At 41.9% G+C, this 27,370-nt stretch overlaps 1 protein-coding gene and 1 pseudogene across 1 annotated transcript; one reads left to right on the top strand and one right to left on the bottom strand.

Moving 5' to 3' along the window:
* Nucleotides 1–578: 578 nt before the first annotated feature.
* LOC133040197 (ciliary microtubule-associated protein 3) lies at nt 579–6,199 on the top strand. The gene is made up of 6 exons (XM_061119950.1): nt 579–597; nt 832–974; nt 1,594–1,692; nt 2,446–2,576; nt 4,489–4,606; nt 6,131–6,199. The coding sequence occupies exons 1-6, from the start codon at nt 579–581 to the stop codon at nt 6,197–6,199; spliced, it is 579 nt and encodes a 192-aa protein (XP_060975933.1).
* Nucleotides 6,200–20,362: 14,163 nt separating this feature from the next.
* Nucleotides 20,363–22,610, bottom strand: LOC133074514 (endogenous retrovirus group K member 8 Env polyprotein-like; annotated as a pseudogene).
* Between the last annotated feature and the right edge of the window lie 4,760 nt (nt 22,611–27,370).

Here is a 27,370-nt window from a genome sequence, read left to right as displayed (position 1 = left end):
GAGAAAACATTGGAAATTAAGTTCTTAGGAGACAAAGATGAATCTCCAAAACGATCTAAGTAGCACACGGTCCAGTATGGTTAAATCTTTACCATTATTTGGACACTAATAAATATTTGTTGAACAACTTGAATAAATGTCTTACACAGTCATAAAAAAAAAAAAAAATATGTTGAATAATTCAGTGTCTTTTCAGTGACTGGCTAAGTAGGAAAAAACCTTTAAATAACTTTCCCAACAACGTATCTTTCTTATCTCATTCAAGATCCAATCTAGGAACATATGTCGCATTAGATTTTCATGCTTCATCAATATACCTGAATCTGAAGTAATTCCTCAGCCTTTTTATGTCCCTCGTTTCTTTGGTACACATACACTTATTTTGTTTTTGTTAGTTCACACCCTTCTGGGCTCCTGACCCTAGCGGCGCAGGTTCCCAACCAACCGGGCCCAACGTGGCCCAACGTGGCTCCGGGGCAGACCCTCTTGCCACGCAGGCGCACGAAAGCTGGGGTTGCCAGCCCGCCTGTTCCCTAGGCAACGCGGTTCAAAACGCTCGCCGTAGAGGCACTGGCGCGATGTGCTTCGGCAAAGCAGGTGAGGAGGGCTGAGTCAGAGTAGAGGCAGAAGGAAGATGGGGAGACAGAGAAAGACCAAGAGGGAAAGGAGGGAAATGTAGTTTGCACGTCTCCTTGGATTGGTCACGATTTCGTTAAGAGAGCAATCTGCTCAGGTCTCGGCCACCTTTCCCCACACCGCCCCTGCCCCCAACCCTCATTTGGACCACAGGGCCTTCTTTCATGTGGGTTTCTCCTCTTCCTCGCTCTCCAGAAACGCTGGTTAACTACTCCTTTGGAACTTGTCAACATAGGAAGATCTTTCCTCACTTCCATCCCCCAAACTTATTGGGGAACAAGTTTCTCCCTATTAGGGGAGTGCCCCACAGAGGGCCTGGATGTTATATAGCAGAAGAGGTGAGTATTCACCTTCCCTCAGGTGGTGTCAGTTCCCAGACTATCTAAGGATACCCAAGTTTCCTGGAAGAAAAGCCCTGTGCGTTTGTCACCTTCTGGGTCCCAGCATGAGAAAGTGCTCTCTGGTCCTCTGTCTGCAACCAGCTGTCAGGGCCGTTATCAGAAAGTGAAGGGCCATTACTCGCATTTGCCATCCCCACCAAATGCAAGCCTTGGCCTCATGCCATCCCCAATAAGTGTTCCTTCATCATTCACACCTACAAAGGCTGGTGACTAAATATTTCCTCTTAGTCCAAACCTACTGTGTCTGTGCTGGTAGGTAGTTTATGAAATCATAATCAGACTCAGTTGAAACCATATAAAGCTGATTCAGCTCTGTGGGGCTCAGAAAAGTGGATTCACTGGATTCAAATGTCATTCACTCTACCTATCCAGCCACATTTCTTTGTAGAGAACCCTGTGTTACACATGTAATTGTTTGGTCTTAATTCAGAGGAATCAAGAAAGAAAGGGCAACTTGAGCAGAGAAGATTCAGGGATACTGAGATCACTCTTTTAATAACTATAATGTTCTCTATGCGTGTTTTGTCTTTGTTTGTTTTCTACATAACACATGAAGAGTAAAGACTTGGCAAACAACCTCGCTAAGATCCCAACCAGTATAAAAGGATACGGTTTTGGAGCCAGAACAGCTGTGAGGTTTAAGCCAAAGAACAAGGTTAGAAATGGCTGGACGTGCTTAGATTTCAGTGTGATCCATGTTGCTGCTTGTATTTGTATTGGGGAGCACGATTGGAGGTTACCTAAAGTATATCCTGAAATTCAAGATGAAAGTCATCTGGACAAAAGCTACTAAGGAGTCTACATGAAAACTTGGGTGTTAATATGGGAAATGTGTTTGTAAGTGTCCTGGGAGAGTGGAAAATAATTCTCAGAAGAAATGGTACCAAGGCAGGGCTTCAGTCCTGAGACACCTGTTGATAAAATACTGGAAGCTTTGTTTATATGCATCATATAATTATATGTAACATATAGTATAATATCTTATCAGTTAAAAAACCAGTTCTAACTTCTTAACATTTTTGTGTGATTGGATTTCGAGTCTTCAGTATAGGTTCCTAATCTCTTGTTGGACATTTCTTGACACTTAAGCTCAGGGAGAGGGATACTGGCTCCAAAAGAAAATCTGAGTGGGATGGTGGGATGGTGGGGATAGTAGCTACGATAGGTTACCTTGGCTCTCTGTCCCCATAGGCTTATTTCTACAGCCAAAACATTTGGTACTTTTAGGTAGCTGAACCATACTCTTATCTTGGTTTTCTACCTACTGTAGGCCTAATTCTACAGCTTGATATAGTTAAACCATAGCTGATACATGAAGAGGGGGAGGATGAGTTTGTTTTTTCTACTTAGAAGTCTTTACATATATATACATCAACCTCTGACATATTGATCTTTTTCTTGGAAACAGGATGTGACACCTTACCCAGGCATGTACCAGACAGTCAATCTTCAGGAGCAAACACACAAGCCAAATTTTGCTCCATTTAATACCTTGTCACCTCGCTTTCGGACACACTCAAAGGACCCTTGTTATCCTGGGTATGTGCCCCTTCTTCTGGTGCACTTCAACAAAGAGCAATAGGAAAGGAAGTACAAAAAGGGGTTATATCCCAACCATGCCCTCTAAATAAGAAACCATCTATCTTTAAAGATTCAACCTCTTGCCTTCCAGGTTTCTAGAATTATAAATTGTAGAGTGTGGTGATTCATTCAATGAATATTCATAAAAGGCCAAGAAGTTGTGTAGGTTCCAAAGATTTTGCATTACACCCATCATCATTTCTTGGAGTTTACATTCTAGAGTTCAGACAGATGAGAAGCAAATAAACAAGAAAATAATCAGTGGTGATAGAGAGTGACCATATAATTTATTAGTCATTAGAGACTTGAGACTTTAAAGGGGGTCTTATTAATAATTATACCAAGACAGTAGCCATGAGCTGGGGCTACCACAGGCGCACCCAGAAGTATGGTGACCTGGTGGAGTGCTGAATAACACCAAACAAAATGATATAATAGGGGGGCTTCCCTGGTGGCTCAGTGGTAAAGAATCTGCCTGGCAATGCAGGAGAAATGGGTTGGATCCCTGATCTGGAAAGATCTGGCATGCCTTGTAGCAACTAAGCCCATGTACCACAACTACTGAGCCTGTGCTCTAGAGCCTGGGAGCCACAACTAGTGAAGCCGGCACTCCCCAGAGCCCATGCTTCACAACAAGAGGCGCTGCCGCAATGAGAAGCCCACATACTGCAACTGGAGAGTAGCCCCTGCTCATTGCACCTGGAGAGAAAGCTTGTGAACCAACAAAAACCCAGTACAGCCTAAAATAAATAAAAAATAAAAATAGTAATAATTTTTACAAAGATGATATGATATGGAGTGATGGCTGGAATCTGCTTTGGCGAGGATTGGTCTTTCTGGGAAATGACACTTCATCTGAAAGGTCAATGACAAGATTGAACTGGCCCTCTGAAGGTCTAGGCCGAGAGCGTCCCAGGCAGAAGGAACTGCAAGTACAAAGGCTGTAGTTGGGAAGGAATTTGGTATGCGGAAAAAAGAAAGAAGGCTAGTGTGGCTACAGTGTAGTGGGCAAGAAGAAAATGAGAACAGAGGAGGAAGAAAGGCTAGAGTCCATAAACCTCATAGACCAAGGGAGGCGGTCTCAGTGCTTTAGGAAGCCATTGAAAATTATAGGGCATGGTCAAGGTCTTTTACTGGTGAAAATTCCAAGGATCAGAGAGGAAATATAACTTTCTTAAGGTTGTAGTAAAGAAGTGGAGATGATGAAGCTTGTTTCCCATGTCCAATCTACATCTTATTTCCACAGTTAAGCGTCTACACCAAAAGACAAAATGATATGAACAAAGGCCATACAAAATACTCTATTGTTAAGAAACATCACATCATGGGTACTAATTAGCATCACTGTGGCAAATCTCTGTTATCATCCACCACTTCTGCGATCTCCTGGTCTCTCAGTTAAGAAGAGTGAGGTTGCAGAAATAGCTGAAACTAGGGTTGATTTTTATCTTCACTGCAATGTCAGGACTAAAAATCTTGAACACTAACACCTATTTAGAAACACATTAGCAGGCAAAGGAACCCTATGCTTGCCTGACATTAATATCTAATCAGTCTGTTGCCTTTTCCAAAAGAATTAGGACTAGTTCAGGTACACACGTGGTACTGATGAAGTTTGTGGTCACTACAACCCACTCCAGCATTCTCGCCTGGAGAATCCCATGGACAGAGGAACCTGGTAGGCTACAGTCCACGGGGTCACAGAGAGTCAGACACGACTGAAGTGACTAACACTTTCACATCCAACTCTTTGCGACCCCGTGGACTGTAGCTTGCCAGGCTCCTATGTCCGTGGGATTTCTCCAGACTAGAGGTGACTACTAGGTGGTTACTAACTGTTCAACATAAGGTTTTATATTTTTATTTCTAGCCCTGGCACATATAAACTAGAGAAAAAGGCACCCCAGAAAGTCACCTGGCCAATGAAATTTGGATCTCCAGATTGGGCTCAGGTTCCATGTCTACAGAAAAGAACCCTGAAAACTGAGGTAATATGATTGGACTTCTGTGGAACCTTTACCTTATACTTCCACATGTATCAGTGATTCTTAACCAGGGGTCTGTAAATAAGCTTCAAGAAATCTTTGATCCCCTGAAATTACTTGCACAATTTTGTGTAATATATACATATGGAAAATTTTGGAGAGTTACACAATTTCACTAGATTTCTAAAGGTGTATGTGACTGAACAAAAGTCACAGTTTCTTATGTAGTCCTCAGGTAATCTTTGTGGTAGTCTGAGATAATTATCCTCTATGATTGAGGAGGAAACTGAGGATTGTGCTGTGCTGTGCTTAGTCACTCAATTGCATCCAACTCTTTTGGAGAAGGCAATAGCAACCCACTCCAGTATTCTCGCCTAGAGAATCCCATGGACAGAGGAACCTGGTGGGGTAGAGACCATGGGTTCACAAAGAGTCAGACACGACTGAAGTGACTAACACTTTCACATCTGACTCTGCAACCCCATGGACTGTAGCCTGCCAGGCTCCTCTGTCTGTGGGAATTCTCCAGACTAGAATACTGGAGTGGGTTGCCATGCCCTCCTCCAGGGGATCTTTGCAACCCAAGGATCAAACCCAGGTCTCCCACACTGCAGGTGGATTCTTGACCAGCTGAGCTACCAGAGAAGTCCAAACTGAGGCTTAGATGGATTAAATGGCTTGTTGAAGTTGCTCAGCTAGAGTCTGGATCATGTGACTTCTAAGCCAGTGCTCTTTCCATCACATCACTTAGTGTTAGATCATCAAGGTACAGTGGATCATTCTGGTAAGAACATGGATTTTAGGAACAGACTGCCTGAGTTCAAACACTAGTTCCATATTTGTTTGCTATGTATCCTCTAACTTTTCTAAGCCTCAGTTTGCTTATCTTTAGAATGGATGTGAACTAGACTTGATCTGATGAAGTTGTAAAGATTGAGATATTATAGCACCAGACCTGTAGCATAATAAATGGTCAGCCCGTGTCACTTATAATAATTCCAGAAATGTCCTTTTTCCCCTGGTGAAACTTTGGATTAATTCTGCAAGTGTTTATTAAATGCCAAGTGTACTAACTCTGGAGAAGGAAATGGCAGCCCACTCCTGTACTCTTGCCTGGAAAATCCCATGGACAGAGGAGCATGGTAGGCTAGAGTCCATGGGGTTGCAAAGAGTTGGGCACAACTGAGCAACTTCACTTCACTAAGTGTACTAACATCATTTTGCTAGGGCCTATAGGTAACATTCAAGAATTAAACACATAATCTTTGTTTTCAAGAAATTTACCAGCTATACTTGATGATTTGCCAAGTAGAAAATAATTCCTAGCATGATATATTCCAGAAAAAGATGACAAAGAGTAGATATACAGAGCAATGTTGAGAGATTCACTAGGTTAGGTTACTATGTGGTTGGGGCTCAGGTAGGCTAAAACAGCTCTAACATACGGGTCTATTTCACACATCCAGGAAGACCAGAGGCAGGGAGTTCTCATGTGAATATTGACTTTGATAGTATTTTTCATTGCAGCTGTCCACAGACAAGGACTTTAGAAAGCATCGGAACCATTTGGCCTACCTAAGCTTGTACTACAACTGAAAAGCTGTGACTATCTTCACATGCTCCTCCTGACCACAGACTCTCCAGGACTGAGGACAGCTGCTCTTGTCCTTCTGCATTGCTCTGACCCTCCAGTCTGCCAGCATGGGGTGCAGGGAGGGGCAAAGGGCTCATAATTACTATATGACTGCATAAAGACTCATTGTACAGAGGGTGCTCTCTCCACGTGCTGGTTTGTTGTGTAAAAATGTAGAAGGGTCAGAGGGGTTCCTAACTGAGTGCTCAGTAGAGTGGCTTCACTTTACTGAAATATTACACTTGTGCATCCCTGCCCTCTAGCTATAAGTCCCAGGAATGAGGGGGTTTTTTTTGTTTGTTTGTTTGTTTTATGCTTTCTACTGCTAGCCCTGGCGATAGGAGATTGTTGGTCTATACACATCAAGGATTTGGATGGCTTACTTGACTTTGTATTTGGACTTGCTAGATGTAGAGGATACTTAAGGCAAAGTAAATATTTTAGGGGCTCTTCCAATTCCTAGACAAGGTGGCAGAGTAGAAAAAACTTCGTGAGGTCACCTCTTCTCACAAGCACACCAAAATCACAACTCACTGCTAAACAACTATTGATTAAAAAAAGACTGGAACCTGCCAAAAAATATCCTGCATCCAAAGACATAAAGAAATAACCACAATGAGACACTAGGAGGGGTGCACTTGTGATATGATCAGATCTCACAAACTGAAAAATAATACGACAGAAGTTCTTCCACAGGTGTGAAAGTTCTGAGCTCCATGTCAGCCTCATATTTGATCTCGAGAAGATCAGCCTCCAAAGCCTTTGACTTTGAAGGCTGGTGGGGATTAATGGCAGGAGCTTCACAGAACTGGGGGAAATAGAGACTCCACCCTTAAAAGCTACACAGGAAATCTCATGCACACCAAGACTCAGGGCAAAAGCAGTAACTTCATCGAAGCCTGAGCAAAACCTATCTGTTGGGATTTTGAGGGTCTCCTGGGAAGGTGAGGAGAGTGGTGGCTCATCCTGGGGACAAAGATACTGGTGGTAAAAATATTGGGGCGGGGGTGGGGGGGTGGGAATTCATCTGCATGAACTCTGGCTGGAGGTAGACATCTTGCTTGGGTCATTAGCAGCAAGACCTGGCCCCATCCAACAGACTCTAGGCTCCAGAGCTAGGATGGCTCAGGCCAAACAACAAACTGCGTGGGGATGCAGCCCCATCCATCAGCAGACAGCCTGTCAAAAGACTTCCTGAGCCCACAGCCACCTTTAAACATGCCCCTTGACATGGCCCTGCCTGCTGGAGGACCAAGACCTCCAGTTCCACTCACCACTGGGCAAGCACTGGCCCCTCCAGGGGCCAGACAAACCAGGAAACCTGACAAACCTCTAGTCTAGCCTCAGGCACCAGAGGGCAAGCATCATAAGGCAGAAAACTATGATCCTGCAGCCTGAGGAACTGAGTCTGTAAACAGGTCAAAACTTACCCTGAGACCACTGGTCCCTAGTCCTTGGGAGATGAATGGGGAGTGTACTCCTATAAGACATACCCTACAGAGAGTCACTTCTCCAAGGCTGAGAAATATAACTCACAACTAACATTCCACCTACATAAAAATACAAATAGTTTAGACAAAATGAGATGGCAGAGAAATATGCTTCACTTGAAATAAGATAAAACCCCAGAAGAACAACTAAATGAAGTAGAAGGAGCCAGTCTACCTGAGAAAGAGTTCAAAGTAATGATTATAAAAAAGATCCAAGAACTTGGGGAAGGAATGGATGCACAGAGTGAGAAGTAACAAGTTTTTTAAGAAAGAGAAAATATAAAAGAGTTGAAGAATACAATACCTGAAAAGGAGTTCTTCCAAGTGTCCGAGTTTCCTGGTGTGGAGTGGGAATGTCACAATTTGATAGCCTGTCCTAGAGTCATGTAAAACCAAGTCAAAAATCCTCCCTTTCCCATGACATCATCTGTTTAGTCTGTCAGTCATCATCATACTGAGTTCCTACCATGCAAATCAGGCAGAGTGGCAAGCACTGGGGTCACAAAAGGAATTAAACTCATCTACTGACTACTTGGGCCTGGACTGAAGTACAAGAAGGACTCCCCGGGGAGGTTAATGGATTGGCTACCCTGCTCTCCCCATTTTAGTGATGTCCTGAAGTCTCACAAGTTACTCTAGATGTGCCAATATCAGACCTCATAGAAGCTGCATTCAAGGTACTTATCTAGACACTGCTTGGTGTGTACCCCACTCTGTGAATATTTATAACTTTCAAACCATAGATCTTGGTGAAATGGGCTCCTGATAAGCTTAGGATTCAAAGCTAGAATTGTATTTTTTTTTTCACATTGTTCATAACATATCTATAGCTCTTAATATTGTCACAACCAAACCACTTAGTATTTTTATAAGCATATAGGACTTTTTGGTCTTCAATTCTGGCTCTACTTAGGAATGTACAGCTCTATGGAGGAATGAGGAAGGCAACACTGAACATGTCAGATTATGTCATGTGTTGGAGGAGAAAGGACTTTAAATGGGAGAAAAATAGTAAGAAATGGGAAGGAGATGGAAAAGGGGACATTATGGAATATCTACATTAAGTTCACATATGTATCTCAAAAGTGATTTTGTTTCATAAAATGAACACAAATCTCTATGAAAACAGGCAGCTAGCAAGTGAAACTTTAATTCTGTACATAGGAGAGATTGAGAAATGGTAAGCATGACCATATGTACTGAGATCATTCTTCCACAGACACTTGAGTAACAAACACTGCTAATCATTCTATGTATGTTCAGCACAAATTTTGAGTAAATTCTTTCAGTTCAGGTTGGTGGAGAAATCATAATATTTGCTCTCCCCAGGCTAGTCTGTTGAAATCCTTCTCCACCTATTTACATGGATGTAATAAAATTCAGTATAGCTTTAGGCTGTGGGAAAGATGGTACCATACACTTCAAAATCCCAAAAGACAATTCAGATAGTTTTTTTAAGTGAAAAGTATTCCATAGCCATCAACCTGCCTTTCCACAGATCTATGAAAGCCAGGGTATAAAATCTCAAGAATATAAGAATAGCAAGACGACTTGGAGGGTTGAAGAATTTTCCCCAGGGCATTTTAGCCTGAATTAGCCATGGTGGTTACCTCATAGTAAACCCAGAATCCAGCCTCATGTGTGTAAGGACCAGATGACCCTGCTCCAAAAACTGGGGTACAGACTGAGGTGTCAGAAGTGCTGAGTTGGAAGGTCCTCCCATAGGTGGTGAAATCCATGATGAGTTTCTCTAAAGGGATGCTGTTGTCTCTCCAGTACTTAACAGCATATTCCTGCAGAAGCAACACAGACATTATTCCTCACCAGTGTTTGTCCCACATGATTAACAAAGTCTAGCTAATCATCCCCCAAAGAGAAAGCCTGTTTTCCCACAACCAAGGCTCCAAATCCCTTCCCCATCTTCCTTCTGCATATTTGAGTCTTCTCTTTCTTATACAGTTGAAATAACCCAGGTCACATCAATCCTAGGTTCCTACATACAGGAGACTATTGTGCCTATACCTGTGTCCCAGCTACCATGGAAGTCATAGGTCATCACACTTATGGAATCAAGGAGCCTGGAACAAGAGATTTGCGCCATCAAAATCCTGGGAGCTTTTTCTTGTAGACAATTTAAGAGCGAGAAATGATAGCAGTGAAAATTCATGATGTCAGGTAGATATCCATATGGGCCCACTACTGTGGCTTACTGAGTGCCTTCCTGTTTTCTTTTGTGACTCCCATGGGCCTAGACAGAAAGTCTCCCTGACTTTCTTAAAAGATTAAAGGCAAACCCAGAAAGAAGTCAAGCAAATGTTATTAGAAGGGTATGTGTTTCAGAAACACACATCTCCAGGATCATGGGAATCATAAGTGAGTAGCTTTGTCAACAATAGTTTTTGATATTTCACAACCTTTTCCAAAACAACTGCTAATGAGGATTTCTATTATATACATCAATTTGGCAAGGTCTTGAAACTTGTTCTTCTTTTCCCCAAGATCCATCGTAGTGGCAATTTAAACAAGTCAGCACTTTATTCCAGAGCCACTCATTACCCAAATTTTCTTGGCAATTGAAGGTACCAACTTTTTAAACATTATGTAACTACTTTGGGTGCTCGCCACCAAAAAGTTTAGGCATTTCTGCTCTAGGATTTGGGAGCCCTGGGACACTCATCACACTCACTTCCCAGTCTCTACAATTTTATATCCTGTGTCAATGGTCCCTTGCCAGCAGAATCAGCTGCTGTGATCAGCAACCTGGGATATCCTGTTTATTTAGCTGCTTCTTCCAAGTGAAAGTGAAAGTCACTCAGTTGTGTCTGACTCTTTGTGACCCTATGGACTATACAGTCCATGGAATTCTCCAGGCCAGAATACTGGAATGGGTAGCCTATCCCTTCTCCAGTGGATCTTCCCAACCCAGGAATCAAACCATGGTCTCCTGCATTGCTTGGGGCTACTTTCCAACTTATAGCAATTCCCTTATTTCTGGAAATAGCTCCTGAAATACAGGGATAGGTCCTGGTAAGGTGTAACCTTGACCAAAGAGATACAGGCCAATAATATTCCTTGAATCTATTTAATGAATCATATTTAATGACAATTCTGAAGGAAAAGCCCAGGAACTCCTGGTAGAGGGTCTAGGAGCTTACTGTGACTTCACTCTCCCTTTTAAAGCTCTAGTGTCTCATTTTTTAAAAATAGCTATGCTAAACTCTTCTCTAGTCAATAAACTCTGCTTTATTGGCTATGCCAAAGCCTTTGACTGGGTGGATCACAATAAACTGTGGGAAATTCTGAAAGAGATGGGAATACCAGACCACCTGACCTGCTTCTGTATGCAGGTCAGGAAACAACAGTTAGAACTGGACATGGAACAACAGACTGGTTCCAGACAGGAAAAGGAGTACATCAGGGCTGTATATGTCACCCTGCTTCTTTAACTTATATGCAGAGTACATCATGAGAAATGCTGGGCTGGAGGAAGTACAAGCTGGAATCAAGATTTCCGGGAGAAATATCAGTAACCTCAGATATGCAGATGACACCACACTTATGGCAGAAAGTGAAGAAGAACTAAAGAACCCCTTGATGAAAGTGAAAGAGGAGAGTGAAAAAGTTGGCTTAAAGCTCAACTTTTAGAAAACTAAGATCATGTCATCCAGTCCCATCACTTCATGGAAAACAGCTGGGGACACAGAGGAAACAGTGGCTGACTTTATTTGGGGGGGCTCCGAAATCACTGCAGATGGTGACTGTAGCCATGAAATTAAAAGATGCTTACTCCTTGGAAGGAAAGTTATGACCAACCTAGGCAGTATATTAAAAAGCAGAGACATTACTTTGCCAACAAAGGCCCATCTAGTCAAGGCTATGGTTTTTCCAGTAGTCATGTATGGATGTGAGAGTTGGACTAGAAAGCTGAATGCCAAAGATTGATGCTTTTGAACTGTGGTGTTGGAGAAACCTCTTGAGAGTCCCTTAGACTGCAAGGAGATCCAACCAGTCCATCCTAAAGGAGATCAGTCCTGGGTGTTCTTTGGAAGGGCTGTTGTTGAAGCTGAAACTCCAATACTTTGGCCACCTGATGTGAAGAGCTGACCCATTTGAAAAGACCCTAATGATCAGAAAGATTGAGGGAGGGAGGAGAAGGGGAAGACAGAGGATGAGATGGTTGGATGACATCACCAACTCAATGGAGATGAGTTTGAGTAGACTCCAGGAGTAGACTCCAGGAAGGCCTGGAGTGCTGTGGTCCACGGGGTTGTGAAGAGTTGGACACAACTGAGCGACTGAACTGAACTGAACTGAAACTCTTCTCAGTAAAGAATCTGCCTGCAGTGCAGGAGACCTGGGTTCAATTCCTGCATCAGGAAGATGCCCTGGAGAAGGGAATGGCAACCCACTACACTATTCTTGCCTGGAGAATCCCATGGACAGAGGAGCCTGATGGGCTATAGTCCATGGGGTCTCAAAGAGTCAGACATGACTGAGTGACTTTCACTTTCACTTTCAAACTCTTTCTTGCCTTCAATCCTTTGCTAATGCTGTTATCACTCCTTTAGAAAATCATTCTTCCTAACTTTTGTTTGCCTGGCTCCTTTCAACTCTTCATCATTGTTGTTATTGCTCAGTTACTAAGTCTTGTCCAACTTTTTGTGACCCCATGGACTGCAACATGCCAGGTTTCCCTGTCCTTCACTTACTTCCAGGGTTTGCTCAGATCTATGTCCATTGAGTCAGTGATGCTATCCAACCACCTCATCCTCTGTTGCCCCCTTCTCCTCCTTCCCTCAATCTTTCTGTGCATCAGGGTCTTTTCTAATAAGTAGGCTCTTCACATCAGGTGATCAAAGTATTGGAGCTTCAACATCAGTCCTTCCAATGAATATTCAGGATTGATTTCCTTTAGAAGTGACTGGTTTTATCTCCTTGCAGTCCAAGGAACTCTTCAGAATCTTCTCCAGCACCACAGTTCAAAGGCATCAATTCTTCGGGGCTCAGCCTTCTTCATGGTCCAACTCTCACATCCATAAATGCCTACTGGAAAAACCATAGCTTTGACTATATGAACATTATTTGAAAAGTGATGTCTTTGCTTTTTAATATACTGACTAGGTTTGTCATGGGCTTCCCTTGTGACTCAGATGGTAAAGAATCTGCCTGCAATGCAGGAGACCTGGGTTCAATCCCTGGATCGGGAAGATTCCCTAGAGGAGGGCATGGAAACCCACTTCAATATTCTTGCCTGGAGAATCCCCATGGACAGAGGAGCCTGGCAAGCTGAAGTCTATGGGGTCACAAAGAGTCGGATATGAGTAAGCGACTAAGCACAGGCTTGTCATAGCTTTCCTCCCAAAAAGCAAGTGTCTTTTAATTTCTTGGCTGCAGTGACTGTCTGCAGTGATTTTGGAGCTCAAGAAAATAATATATATCTGTCACTGCTTCCACTTTTTCCCCATCCATCTTCCATGAAGCAATGGGACCAGATGCCATGATCTTAGTGTTTTGAATGCTGAGTTTTAAGCCACACTCTCCTCCTTCGCCTTCATCAAGAGGCTCTTTAATTCCTTTTCATTTTTTGCCATTAGAGTGGTATCATTTGCATATCTAAGGTTGTTGATATTTCTCCTGGAAATCTTGATTCCAGCTTAGGATTCATTCAGCCTGGCATTTTACATTATGTACTCTGAATATAAGTTAAACAAGCAGGGTGATAATATACAGCCTTGATGTACTCCTTTCCCCATTTTGAACCAGTCCATTGTTTTATGTCTGGTTCTAATTGTTGCTTCTTGACCTGTATACAGGTTTCTCAGGAGTCAGGTAAGATGGTCTGGTATTCCCATCTCTTGAAGAATTTTCCACAGTTTGTTGTGATCCACACAGTCAAAGGTTTTAGTGCAGTCAATGAAGCAGAAGTAGATGTTGTTCTGGAATTCCTTGCTTTCTCTCTGATCCAACAGACATTGGCAATTTGCTCTCTAGTTCCTCTGCCTTTTCTAAATCCAGTTTGTACATCTGGAAGTTCTTCGTTCACATATTTCAGAATCCTAGCTTGAAGGATTTTGAACATTACCTTGCTAGTGTGTGAGATGAATGTAATTGTGTGGTAGTTTGAACATTCTTTGGCATTGCCTCTCTTTGGGATTGAAATGAAAACTGACCTTTTCCAATCCTGTGGCCACTGCTGAGTTTTCCAAATTTGCTAACATACTTAATGAAACACTTTAACAGCATCATCTTTTAGGATTTAAAATAGCTCAGCTGAAATTCCATCACTTCCTCTAGCCTTGTTTGTAGTAATGCTTCCTAAGGCCCACTTGACTTCACACTCCAGGATGTCTAGCTCTAGGTGAGTGACCACACCATCATGTTTATCTGGGTCATTAAGACCTTTTTTGTATGGTTTTTTTGTGTATTCTTGCCACCTCTTTTTAATCTCTTCTGCTTATGTTAGGTCCTTACTGTTTCTGTCCTTTATTGTGCCTGTTCTTGCATGAAATATTCCCATGATATCTCCAGTTTTCTTGAAGAGATCTCTAGTCTTCCCCATTCTATTGTTTTGTTCTATTTCTTTGCATTGTTCATTTAAGAAGGCCTTCTTATCTCTCCTTGCTCTTCTCTGGAACTCTGCAATCAGTTGGGTATATCTTTCCCTTTTGCCCTTGCTTTTTGTTTTTCTTCTTTCCTCAGCTATGTTAAAAGTCTCCTCAGACAACCACTTTGCTTTCTTGCATATCTTTTTCTTTGGGATGATTTTGGTCATTGACCCCTGTACAATGTCACAAACCTCTGTCCATAGTTCTTCAGACACTCTGCCTACAAGATCTAATCCCTTGAATCTATTTGTTACCTCCACTGTATAATTATAAGGGGTTTGCTTTAGGTCATATGTGTATGATCTTTTGGTTTTCTCTACTTTCTCCAATTTAAGCCTGAATTTTGCAATAAGGAGCTGATGATATGAGCCACAGTCAGCTCCAGGTCTTGTTTTGGCCCACTGTATAGAGCTTCTCCATCTTTGACTGCAAAGAATATAATCAATCTGATTCTGGTATTGACTATCTAGTGACGTCCATGTGTGGAGTTGTTTCTTGTGTTCTTGGAAGTATGTGTTTGCTATAACCAATGTGTTCTCTCAGCAAAACTTTTTTAGCCTTTGCCCTCCTTCATTTTGTACTCCAAGGCCAAATTTGCCTGTTACTCCAGGTATCTCTTGACTTTCTACTTTTGCATTCCAGTCCCCTGTAATGAAAAGGACATCTTTTTTTGGTGTTAGTTCTAGAAGGTCTTGTAGGTCTTCATCTTCATAAAACCATTCAACTTCAGCTTCTTTGGCATCAGTGGTTGGGGTATAGAGTTGGGTTACTGTGATGTTGAATGGTTTACCTTGGAAATGGACTGAAACCATCATGTCATTTTTGAGACTGCACCCAAGTACCACCTTTCAGACTCTTCTGTTGACTATAAGGGCTTCATTTCTTCTAAGTGATTCCTGCCCTCAGTAGTAGATATAATTCAAATATAATTCAACTGAATTAAATTTGCCCATTCCTGTTCATTTTAATTCACTGATTCCTAAAATGTTGATGTTCATTTTTGCCATCTCCTGTTTGACCATGTCTAATTTACCTTGATTCATGGACATAACATTCCAGGTTCCTACGCAATATTGTTCTTTATAGCATCGAGCTTTACTTTCACACCAGATGCATTCACAACTGAGCTTCATTTCTGCTTTGGCCCAGCTGCTTCATTCTTTCTGAAGCTGTTAGTAATTGCCCCTCACTCTTCCCTGGTAGTATATTGGACACCTTCCAACGTGGGGGCCTCATCTTCTGGTGTCATATCTTTTTTGACTTTTCATACTGTGTCTGCTGTTCTCCTGACTCAAGTGGTTTCCCATTCCCTCCTCCAGTGAACTGCATTTTCTCAGAACTCTCCACAATGACCCATCCATTGTGGGTGGCCCTGCACAGCACGGCTCATAACTTCATTGAGTTATGCAAGCCCCTTTGCCATGACAAGGCTGTGATCTATGAAGGCATGTGATCCATGTTCTATATGTTTTTGCTTCCTGTTGTTGTTTAGCCACTAAATCATGTTCAACTCTTTTGTGACTCCGTGGACTGTAGTCCACCAGGACCCTCTGTCCATGGGATTTCTTTCCCAGGCAAGAATACTAGAGTAGGTTGCCATTTCCTTCTGCAAGGAATTGTCTCAACCCAGGGATCAAACCCAAGTCTCCTGCTTTGGCAGGTGAACTCTTTACCACTGAGCCACCAAGGAGTTTGCTTCCTACACTTGGGCTCTGAGCTCCTTGAGAGCAGAAACTGTGTCTTACTTAATTATATTGCTAGTGTCCAGCACACTGCCTGACATATACAATGCCCTGTAAGTTATCTTAGACATAGTTATTAAACAGAAGTAGCTTGAGTATTACATTGAGTTTACAAAAGAGTTGCTATTTCCCTGAAAGCTGTTTTATTCTAAAAATAAAAAAGCAGTGATTTGAAAACTTTGCATTTTTACTTGGATTTAAACTCTTACTATTAAAAGGGCTTCCCTGGTGGCTCAAACGACAAAGTGTCTGTTTGCAGTGCAGGAGACCCGGGTTTGATCCCTGGGTTGGGAAGATCCCCTGGAGAAGGAAATGGCAGCCCACTCCAGTACTCTTGCCTGGAAAATCCCATGGACAAAGGAGCCTGGTAGTCTGCAGCCCATGGGGTCACAAAGAGTCAGACATGACTGACAGACTTCACTTTACTTCACTTCACCTCTCATATAAGTCAAACTAAGGTCATGTTATACATGTTAGAGCTAGACTTCTTCAATTCCCAAGATGATTTATCTCTTCCTGGGGAATGTTTCTATCTCCACTTGGCAAGATAGAGGGATACATGGGCAATGACATAAGAGTTACCTTATAACTGAAAGGAACCCAAAGATTATCTAACCCCACTCCCCAACTGACCAGAATTTCCACTGCAGCCTCTCCTGAGGGGCATTACCTCATGGTAGATCTGAAGTGAACCTCCTGGTTGTGGGTCCAAATAGACCCTGTTCGAAGGTGGATCCTGCCACAGACACATCTGAAGAAGTGAGGTGCTTGGTCTGTCCATATGTGGGGAACCCCATGATGATCTTCTCATCAGGAACCCCATCATCTCACTGATATTCTTATGGCAGGTTCCCAGGGAAATATTCAACTTAAGGCTCAAAGTCAGCTCCTCTCCACCTTCTTCCCCATTTCTGCTTCCCAGTCCTAACCAATGGTTCCTGCCTTACAGTGTTGAAGTAGACAAACTCTCCATGATCAGTGGGACCCTGGCGCAGGTGGCTGTCGTGTCCTTCACTGGTGTGCCAACCTCCATGCATATTGTGGGTCAGCACATGATGAAGCCCAGGAGCCTAGGAGGGAAGTGGCACAGGAGGGGCAAACAGCAGCTGAAGCTGTCATTGCCATCATGCGGAGACTGAGGCCATGGCCATGGCTATGCTGCAACTTAGACATTTCTCAGGGACCCAAGGAATTATCTGGCACTGTGAGTTTTTTCTTTTGTTTTTCAGTGATAATCCACCAAATCCTAGAAATCTGGATATAGATACATGACATAGAACTTTCTCTAACTTTTCTTTTCTGCTAACTAATGGCATGCCTTCAATGGGAGTGATAAGCCTTCCTCTCCCTGGATTGGTATAGTAGGTGGGTCAAGTGCATTTATGCAAGCCCACTAGAGAACCTCAAGTCACTTAGAATATGTGGAACTCTCTCTAGGTCCTAAGCAGGAGGCAAAAGTGTTTAGCATACAGTAGTATCTTCCAGGCAAGAGCCTTGAGGAAGAGAAAGTGGAGGAAAACTCCAAAAACACCATGAAGATGTACTTTGTTTAGTTTATGTTAAGACTTTGTTAATTAGTTTGACTGCAGCTCCATGGGTCTCTCAGGTTTAAGTTTCACCTTGGAATGAGACATGCTGTTCAAGCCTTTGGGCACTGCTGCCTGACTCACTCTCCAGTTCTGGCCATTTCATAACCCAAAACAACAGTTCCTTTGCCTGCAGACATGGCTCCCAAGATCAGTAGGCAGGGATGGCCTGTGGCTTGGGCCTCAACATCAAAAGCTGCTAATATTTCTTGTTGGAAAAGATAGGATAGTATTGGTGATTATGGTAGTGATAATTTTAGGGAAAATACATGACTCATATGTGATCCAGATTTTAATTTAAGTATATGAAAATTTATATTTAATTATATATACATTATATAAATAAAAATAAGTAAACATAAAATATAAATATATTAAAATGTATGTAAAATAAAATTATGTTTATATAAAAATATAGCAATATTTTGTAGGAAGAAAATATCCTCTGTAGACTGCAATGTATGTGTTTACCAGGTGTGTATGTGTGTCTATGTATGTGTGGATGTAAGTGAGCTAAGGCTTGACACCAAAGTGTCTGGAATATTTTCCCCTGCCCTAGGGCCCCAGGTACTCAAAGTCAAGGTCAGTGCCATCAAACTTACAGCCAGACATATGTGATCAGTGGGTCAATGAATACCATATAATTGCCAGCCTTGGTTACCATGGAGGTAAGCTTGGAGAAGGCATGATCCTGAGTGACATTCAGATGCCATCACATGTTTCCCTTTCTTCTTTCTCTCACATGGACTTGGTCTGGCCCAAGCTCCAAGAAATATCAGAGGAAGCAATACCAGCCCAAGCAACCCTGTCGTTACTAATCCACCTCCATCTCCAGCATTGGCTCCTGGTGGTCTGATATCATAAAAATCCTCCCATAGAGACTTTAAGGCAGTCAATATAGCTAGACCAGTCTTTTGGTGTTGGCAGATGAACAAGCCCTTAGTTATTTCAGGGTTTTCTTGAAGCCACTTACCAGTCACACTCCATGTCCTCTCATTAACTCCCAGATCCCTTCAGGAAGGGCATCATAATACAGAAACAGGGAAAGAAAATGACATAAGTCGAATCGGGTGGAGAGGGAGGTGGGAGCGGGGATCGGGATGGGGAATACGTGTAAATCCATGGCTGATTCATATCAATGTATGACAAAACCCACTGAAATGTTGTGAAGTGATTGGCCTCCAACTAATAAAAAATAAATAAATTAATTAAATTAAATTAAAAAATGACATAAGTCTTCACAAACATTTATCTTCACTCACCAACACCCCCCCTCTTTCGCTTTTCCTCTCTTAGGATGTGGTTTTACAGCTACTTGACTACTCAGAGTTCACTCAAACACTCCTTTACACTCTCACACTTCCATGCCTTTGCTCATGGAGTTTCCTTCTCTTATAATACAGGGCCCTTCCCATTCTCCTCTGACAAACTTCTACTTATCATTCACTGCCCTTTTCAAATGTTACCTACCTTTAAGTCCTTCACCCAAGCAAAATTTACCACTGCTTTATTGCTGGGGTCCAGCCCCGGCAGGAACCAGGGGGTACCCTCAGGATGAACGGAGTCAGCGAGAGAGAGAGAGAAGACACGTGAGACCAGCCTTGATAGGGCCAAGTCTGCGAGGGAGAGAGAAAGGGAGAAAGAGAGAGAGAGAGTGACCAGACGGGGGTGTTTGCAGGGTCTGGCAGAGTCTGGCAATGCTTTAATTTTTACCATAGCTTTTATACCCTCAGTTAGTACATTTCTAAGGGGAAGATAGTTTAACATTACATCAGCTTGTCCTGCACAAAACCAGGGTGTTTTCTGCATACTTCTTTGTTTATGAGGGTCTTGTACATTACCTTCTGGCCTTGGGGCCTATTAACATTTTATGCAGGTCAGGTGAATGTAAACCTATTTTCTGTTTCTATGGTGACCTTAAGTGAAAGGTAGCAGTCTCATAGGGCAACAGTACAGAGTGGAAGTATAATCTTGTTAATACAAAAATTAATCCTTCTGCAGAAGTTGTCAGTTGCATTTATCTAAGAAGTTTACCCCACACAGACTCTGTGGCTTCGGTGAGGCAGCTTCTGCCTAGCACTCCTGGCTGACAATTAACAACCATCTCATTGTTACCACACTAGGGCTAAGTTCTTATTTCTCTAGATCTTTAACTATATTAACAATGGTTTCTATAACACAACCTTAGCACATTAAAAGCAAAAACACAGCAAGCAAAATACAGCAAGCAAACGTTAACCCAATAACCACCTTTAGAATAATTTTTCTTATGTTTTCTAATAGGACTCCTTCACCCCTCAAAAAAGCTCTATGTCTAATAGGGCTTTTATATAATCAGGTTCTTTATGCTATTTTATGATTAGGATATTATAAGCAATCATGCATATTAGTACCAAGGGCATAATGCATTTGGCTAACAAACTACCAGCAAATGAGTTTAAATTAAAACACTCCTTTCACCCTGGATAATCTCATAAAATACCACCACCTGGGAAACTTATTGATTAAAGTTCTAAATTGATTCTTATTTGGGAATAGATCAGGGAAGGTCTTCTGCCTGTGTCACAGAAATTAGGGAGTAGTCTATTGAAGCAAGCATCAGAAAGACAGATATCATCTTTAAGGTGAGCGCTGGGGCAGCTTTTTGGAATCCCTGAAAACCTGATCCGCCTTGCCTGTCAGGTTTTCTCCCTCATGACCTTGTCATGGGTGGTATCTCGTGTGCCAGCTCCCAGCATCTCCCCCTTTTTTATTTTTTAAGACAGCCAGATGGATTTCAGTCACGAGCTTCCGAGTGCTCTGCCAGAGAGTTCTGACAATGCAAGGAAGGATTATAATAAGAAGTAAAACTAGGGCTGCTACAGCAGCGTAACTGAAGATAGTTGATAGGATATTTTTTCCAGTAATAAAGTTAGAAAAGGTATGAAAAAAATCATTAGCAGCTCCTGCAGCAGTAAAGTTCAGGCGGGAATGTTCTAAGGTTTTTATCTGACCATGAAGCTTTCCAAGATCTAAACTAATGCTGGAGCTATTCCATACACCTGAAATATGATTTTTAATCTTTTCCCAATTGTAATCTGTATCATTTACTTTCAGGGGCGTTACACAGATCCACCAATAGTCGGCGTGACAGGATAACGCTAACTTTACCCTTAAAGCCTGCAACTCAGTTCCAATATGCCTGACTGCTTCTTCTAGGGCATCTATTTTTACTTCTAATTTCCTATCTATAATTTCTTGCGTAGCTAGAGCTAAAGAAACATTTTTTGACGTATCATTGACATATTGAGCGCTATGTACCTGCTGAGTCAATGATATCGCTGCCACAATGACAGAGGTAATTGCTGTTATCAAAGCTGAAATTCCTAGAATAAGTAGTCTTACAAACCATCGGGAACGCATTAAATCTTGTAGTTGTTGCAGAACGGCTAAACCGTAATTGTCATACCAATAGGCATTCACTGTGACAGGCACCATAAGGTAGGGTGGTCGTTGCAGCACCACAAAAGAACAAATATTATATTGAGGGGTTAAACAGGATGAAAGCATGCATTGTTCACAGTAGACTATATTTGGTCCACCTGAATAATTCATTTGTATATGAAGCCTTTTTGAATCATTAGTAAACAAAAAAAACGTAAGGGGAGGGTAAACAAGCTAGCACAGAATAGGTGGAATCGTTTTCTGGCCAAGATAGAGTAACAAGGGAGGTGGCAGCAAGGGCTCTCCAAATTTCTGGTTGCCAAAAAGTTTTACCCTTAGTTGTATAGGACAACATGGGGGGAACAAATTGATTATAATACCATCTGCTGGCCACCAATGGCCAAGAGAGGGAATCATCTTTCCAATTGCTAAACCTACTAACATGGTCAGGAACAGATCCTGGATTTTGACTTGGATTTGGATTGCTCCAGTCTTATACCGAATAGCTTCCGCCTCCCAGTATTTTATAATCTATTCTCGAATTATAAGTACAGGATTTCCATATCGGGTATCCCAGGCAGTTGTCTGTAGTTTTCCATATGACATCTGATGAAGCAACGTCAATGCAATTTGGATATTTTGGTGGAGCATTAAGGAACAAGGATTTATAGGGGTCAAGGATCCCGGGCATATGGGCCTGTAATATCCAAACCAGCCAATCTCCTGTTTCGTCTGAAAATTTTGATGCTGGAGAATCTGTCAAAATTGCTTTCTTGGAGGTTCCGACACACCCCTCCTTAGAGGGAGTGATAAGATCTCTTGTATGACTATGGGGAAGTTAAAGCAAAGGGGAAGGTCATCCGTTAATCCCCTAAAAGTATAATGATCTTTATTATAAGAAGTATAGGATCCTCCCAAGAGATGAGGCTGGTCTGTGTTGACCCATATAGGGTCATTGTTCCAAGTAACTACTTGGAAGATCGGGGGATCAGGGAAATATGCCCAATATTTTTCTGATGTAGAAGAGGTAGCACTTGCCTGGCAAGACAGTAAAGCAAGCATAGCAATTAAAACCCTTTCAGGAGAGGCTGAGGATCCCTGTAGAGAAGATAGTCCCTGTGCTTGACGGCACAGCGACTTAATTTGCCCCCATGTGGGTATGGAGGCTTGTTGAGTCGCTCGCGCAGGACGTCCTGGTGGTTTCCATTTGTTCTTCCGGGATCTCCACTGCCGGTTGTTTCAGAGTCTGCTGGACCTTCCAGGTGGGCGGCGGAGGCAGGGGCAGAGGAGTGTCCTTCTTCTTTTGTGGTCGAAGCAAAGGGGGAACCGGATGTCTGGGGGACTGGACATGGCGAATCAGTCTGTCCAGGACCCAAATTGGCGACTCAGCACCCTGGGGAAAAATACAAGCATACCCTCGGCCGCTGGTTAGTAATGGGTCAGGACCCCTCCATTGTCCTGAAAGAAGGTCTTTCCATTTAACCAGAGGTTTTGTACTCTGCTGCTCTGGACTCCAATGTCGGAGCATTGCAGTAACCCCAAATGAATCAGTGTTTAGATTGTTTATCACAAAAAGAGCATGTTGTAGAATCTGGTGAGGGGAACTATACTTAAATTCACCTTCCTGTAGTTTTGAAATTTGAGTTTTTAGGGTCTTATGTGCTCTTTCTACAATGGCTTGTCCCTGTGGGTTATAAGGGATACCTGTGCTATGTTTTATGTGAAACTTTGTACAAAAATCTTGAAAAGATTTAGAAGTGTAAGCAGGGGCGTTGTCAGTTTTAAGACATTAGGATAGCACAAGTCTAACAGTGAGGGGTTATTTTTGGTAGAAGCAAAATGAGCTTTTATATGTACTATAATCTTAAATAACACTTATTTACTTTACTAAAGTATCAAAAGATTTTAAAAACAAATATAAGTCACTTAAAGGCAAAGAAATTAACAATCTGTTATTGAAAGATTCATTTTAAGAAAACTTTGTTCTCTTAACATAGAGAGTAGACTAAATTCCAGTCTGTTACCAATTTACCGGATAGCAAACAAACAAAATTTTTCAATTAATCTTAGAAAAATCTTTTTTATAAATCTTGAAGAACTAGCAGTATTTTTCTAAAGGCGTGAGAGTGAAACCATACAAGGCATGTTTAAAATCTAATTAAATTGTAATTGACAAAGTAGCCTGGTCATTGCTGTGACTTGTTACACTTTAACATGATAACTAAAATTATAACTGACCACATTTTACCAGGACATATCAGATTTTCATGAATTTTACATAATTTCTAGGATATCTATATAAGTAACATCAACCATACAATATAACCTGAGAAGATTTATCACTCCTCCAACAATAATTCCCATGCAATTTAACATGTCAAATGAACTCAGGTAGTTTAATAGCTCTTTCGGATGTCTCAGGGGCCCTCTGAAGCATCCCAAAGTCAGCTAGAAGTCAAGCTATTTAGGCAGTTTTGTCGATAAATATCCAAAGGGTTTATAGTACTCTGTCAGGTAGAATCATATGGATCACTGTGAAATAATATATTTACTTAGCCAAAGTAAAAAAGAAGATTTTAAAGATAAACATAGAACAGATCACTTCAGAGGTAAAGAAACTTAAAATCCATTATCAAAGGCAGTTCAACGTCTCAAGAAAACTTGTATTTATGCACAAAACTCTTCCCTTGGAGTGCACTTTCCATCAAACTTTCTTAACACTTTCTGTACCCATTAGTTTGTTCTCCCATCCTGAAACAGCCACCTGTAAGTCAGACCTACTTCCTTTTCCCTTCATAAAATGTAACTTCATTTCTCATACCTTTTTTACTGAACACACACATCCTACTTTCTTTAAGCAACAAAGAATTTACCTTTATATTAGCATTCTATAGATTGGTGAACATAAATACCAGTGATAATTTCTTAAAAAATTCTAGTGAACATCTCAGGATGGTATCAAACATTATTTATTAATAGTCTAAAATCTTTAGTTTCTCTGTAAGTTAGTATTCAGTAATGAATGTTTCAGAATCTTATTTTATTTGGAAATGACCTAGCTATTTAATAAACTTCTGTTATTAGTTTAGCACAACTTTAGAAATTTAGGTTACCAAAATCTAGAGAAACTGTTTTAGACAGACATTTTTAATCTTAATAAAGTTCAAAAGCTCATATCTCAGTTCCTTTTTTTTTTTTTTTTGAAGTTTCTTTACTTGAGGTACTTTCCTTGCTGGCAAACTTGTAACAGATATTACAATATAACAATATTTAGCTTATAATAAACCTAGGCATAATGAAAATATTTTACTAGATGTTAATTACTCTAAGACATGTCTATATTAGATAGGTCAACAAACAAACATTAATATCAGGTATTTAATACTGAATATTTCCCAGTTTACCTGAACCTGGAATTTATAATTTAATTTAGAATTATTTGATTTGTAAGCACTTACCTTTTTTTTTAAGCCAATTAAATAGAGCTCATTTACCAATTAACCTAAAAAATATCACCCAGAGACAAAGACATACCAAGACATATTTAGACAGACACAGTGCAAGATCTAGCTTCATTTAAAGTTTGGTCATGAATTAGATATTACAATATAAAATTTACTAGTTTATAAAAAAGTTGAAATAAATAAAAATTTTAAAGGCTTTTTCCCTTTTTCCCTCAGTCTCAGGATTTAGAGATGGTCTAGATAAGTGCTCCTGAGAGCCCTGGTCTCAAGGCACAGGGAAAGAAAATCAAGTTCTAACAAAAAGCAAAATGGCCATCAAAAATCACAACACACACACACACAAAAAAATCACAACACAGAACACAGAGTTAAAACACACACATATAAACCTGGCAGTCTTCATCAGACACTCCCTTAAATACAAGAATACAGTCTTTCAGAAAACCTTCTATAGAGACACAGAACTTTAGATGTCTTCAAAGGTTTGAAGAGGAGGAAAGGAAAAGGAGGAGGAGGAGGAGGGAAAGGGGGGCAAAAGGGGTGGCCTTACAGACGTCTCCTGCCACCTGCAGATACCCAGGCATTACGGGACTTTTCCCTGGGCTTCCAGAGAAGGGAGGACTGGAACTCAGCCCTACTAGAATTCGAGTTCTCTGCCAAAAGGAGGTGATCAGTCTCCAATCCTCAGCTCAAGCTGAGGCCCTTCGACCAAATTTCTGCGTCCAGGACCGGGGGATTAGAAAAACGGGAAGGATAGGAAGGGCTAAGAAGAGGAAAGAGAGAGGGAAAGGGAGAGTTCAATAAAGTCTCTTGTTCCTTACCGGTCGGGGCACTCTGGCCAGTTGTCCGCGTCAGGAGGAGACCAGGGACAAAGGGCCCCAGTTGTGGCCGCTGGGTCTGGTCCATTGGCAGGCAAGCTGGCCCCTGAGTACCCCGAGTGGTCAGGATGTCAGTCTCAGTGAAGAAGAGTCCCCACCAGAGTCGCCATTTGTTTCAGGAAGGGGGACCCCTTCCAGGGCCTGAAACTGAGCTCTTGTCTAACACTCGGAAATGAATTGTCCAAGGAGACACATGTGCTGACAAAGCAAGAGATTTTATTGGGAAAGGGCACCTGAGTGGAGAGCAGGAGGGGAAGGGAACCCCAGGAGAACTGCTCTCTTCTGGAAAACAAGGACATTGCTCTTGGACAAACATAAAAAAAGGACTGAACACTGGTCTTTTAAACTTTAATTCCTCTGCGGTTAAGGAGTTGCATTATGATTCTAATAAAAAACTGTCTTTCTTTTGACTCAGTTACCCATTTTTGTTACTAATTAGAAGAAGAAAAAAAAGAGAAAAAAAAGGAAGAGGCTTAATTTTATAGAAGAAAGAAAGAACCTGAAACGTACCCACCTTTCTTACCCTACCTTTCTTATGTAGGGGGGCCTGTAGCACCCTAGTGGGGTTCTAAAACCTGAAGCCTACCCACTTTCCTTACCCTACCTATCTTATGCAGGGGGGCCCGCGGTGCCCTAGTGGGGTCCTAGCTGTCCCGAAGACTGAACAATGTGGGGGATTACCTTCGGGTTCCCTGTTCATGGCGCCACTTGCCAGGGAGTAGTCTATTGAAGCAAACATCAGAAAGACAGATATCATCTTTAAGGTGAGCGCCGGGGGCAGCTTTTCAGAATCCCTGAAAACCTGATCCGCCTTGCCTATCAGGTTTTCTCCCTCGTGACCTTGTCATGGGTGGGATATCGTGTGCCAGCTCCCAGCACTTTATCATCATTTTTTTAATGATATTGTGCATAGTCCATCATGGCACAGTTTTCATATTTCATCATTGCAGTTTTCAGGTGAATGCATACATGTTTGTTTCTCCATTAGACAAAAAGCTTCTTAGGACTCTTTCATTCATCTTTTCTCTCCTACAGTGCCTTGAAAGGCTCCAGCTCTATGCTAATTAACAAATATCTAATATCCTTGGGGCTTCCCTGGTGGCTCAGATGATAAAGAATCTGCCTGCAACCCAGGTTCAATCCCTGGGTCGGGAAGATCCCCTGGAGAAGGGAATAGCAACCCACTCCAGTATTCTTGCCTGGGGAATTCCATGGACAGAGGAGGCTGGTGGGCTACAGTCTGTGGGGTCTCAAAGAGTTGGACACGACAGAGCAAATCTCTGTCTGTCTGTCTGGGGTATCCCAACAATGTCGAATATCCTTCATGAATTCCCCAAACTGGCAATATTTATTTTCTTTGCTCTAGTTGAGATGGTAGGAGACATTAAGATCTCTTGTCTTACAGTGTAACCAATCAGGACCCTGTGGGTTCTCCTGTTAAGTTTATGATTAACCTCATCTGAACCTTTATTCCTTTTCTTGTTCAAAACTTATTCTCAAGATTGAGGCTTATCAAAGAAAACGGGGAATTGGAATTGATCCGAACCCTGTGGGGCCTTCCTGGGACAGGCCTTCCTCCCTATCCTCTGCTTTAGCTCCTCTCTGAAGTACCTAAATAACAGTATCTGATGCACATTTCCTGAGTTGTTTTGCAGATGTAAAAACCCCCAGTGAAAGAGAAAGTGAAAGTCGCTCAGTTGTGTCCAACTCTTTGTGACTGCATGGACCGTATAGCCCATGGAATTCTCCAGGCCAGAATACTGGAGTGGGTAGCCTATCCCTTCTCCAGGGAATCTTCCCAACCCAGGGATCAAACCCAGGTGTCCTGCACTGCAGGGGATTCTTTACCAGCTGAGCCACAAGGGAAGCCTGTTAAAAAAAACAACTCTCCAACAAAAGGAAGATGTTAACTACTTGATGACCATAAGCCTGTAGCCCCAGACCTC

The sequence above is a fragment of the Dama dama genome, chromosome 20 (genome assembly GCF_033118175.1).
Source record: "Dama dama isolate Ldn47 chromosome 20, ASM3311817v1, whole genome shotgun sequence".
NCBI classification, from domain to species: Eukaryota; Metazoa; Chordata; class Mammalia; order Artiodactyla; family Cervidae; genus Dama; species Dama dama.
Note: the sequence above shows the minus strand (reverse complement) of the source record. Positions and strands in the feature narration are given on the sequence as shown.

Coding starts and splice junctions, on each gene's coding strand:
- LOC133040197 (XM_061119950.1), top strand. Junction 1,693..2,445: donor GGTTTAAGCCAAAGAACAAG/GTTAGAAATGGC, acceptor TCTTGGAAACAG/GATGTGACACCTTACCCAGG. Junction 4,607..6,130: donor AAAGAACCCTGAAAACTGAG/GTAATATGATTG, acceptor TTTTCATTGCAG/CTGTCCACAGACAAGGACTT.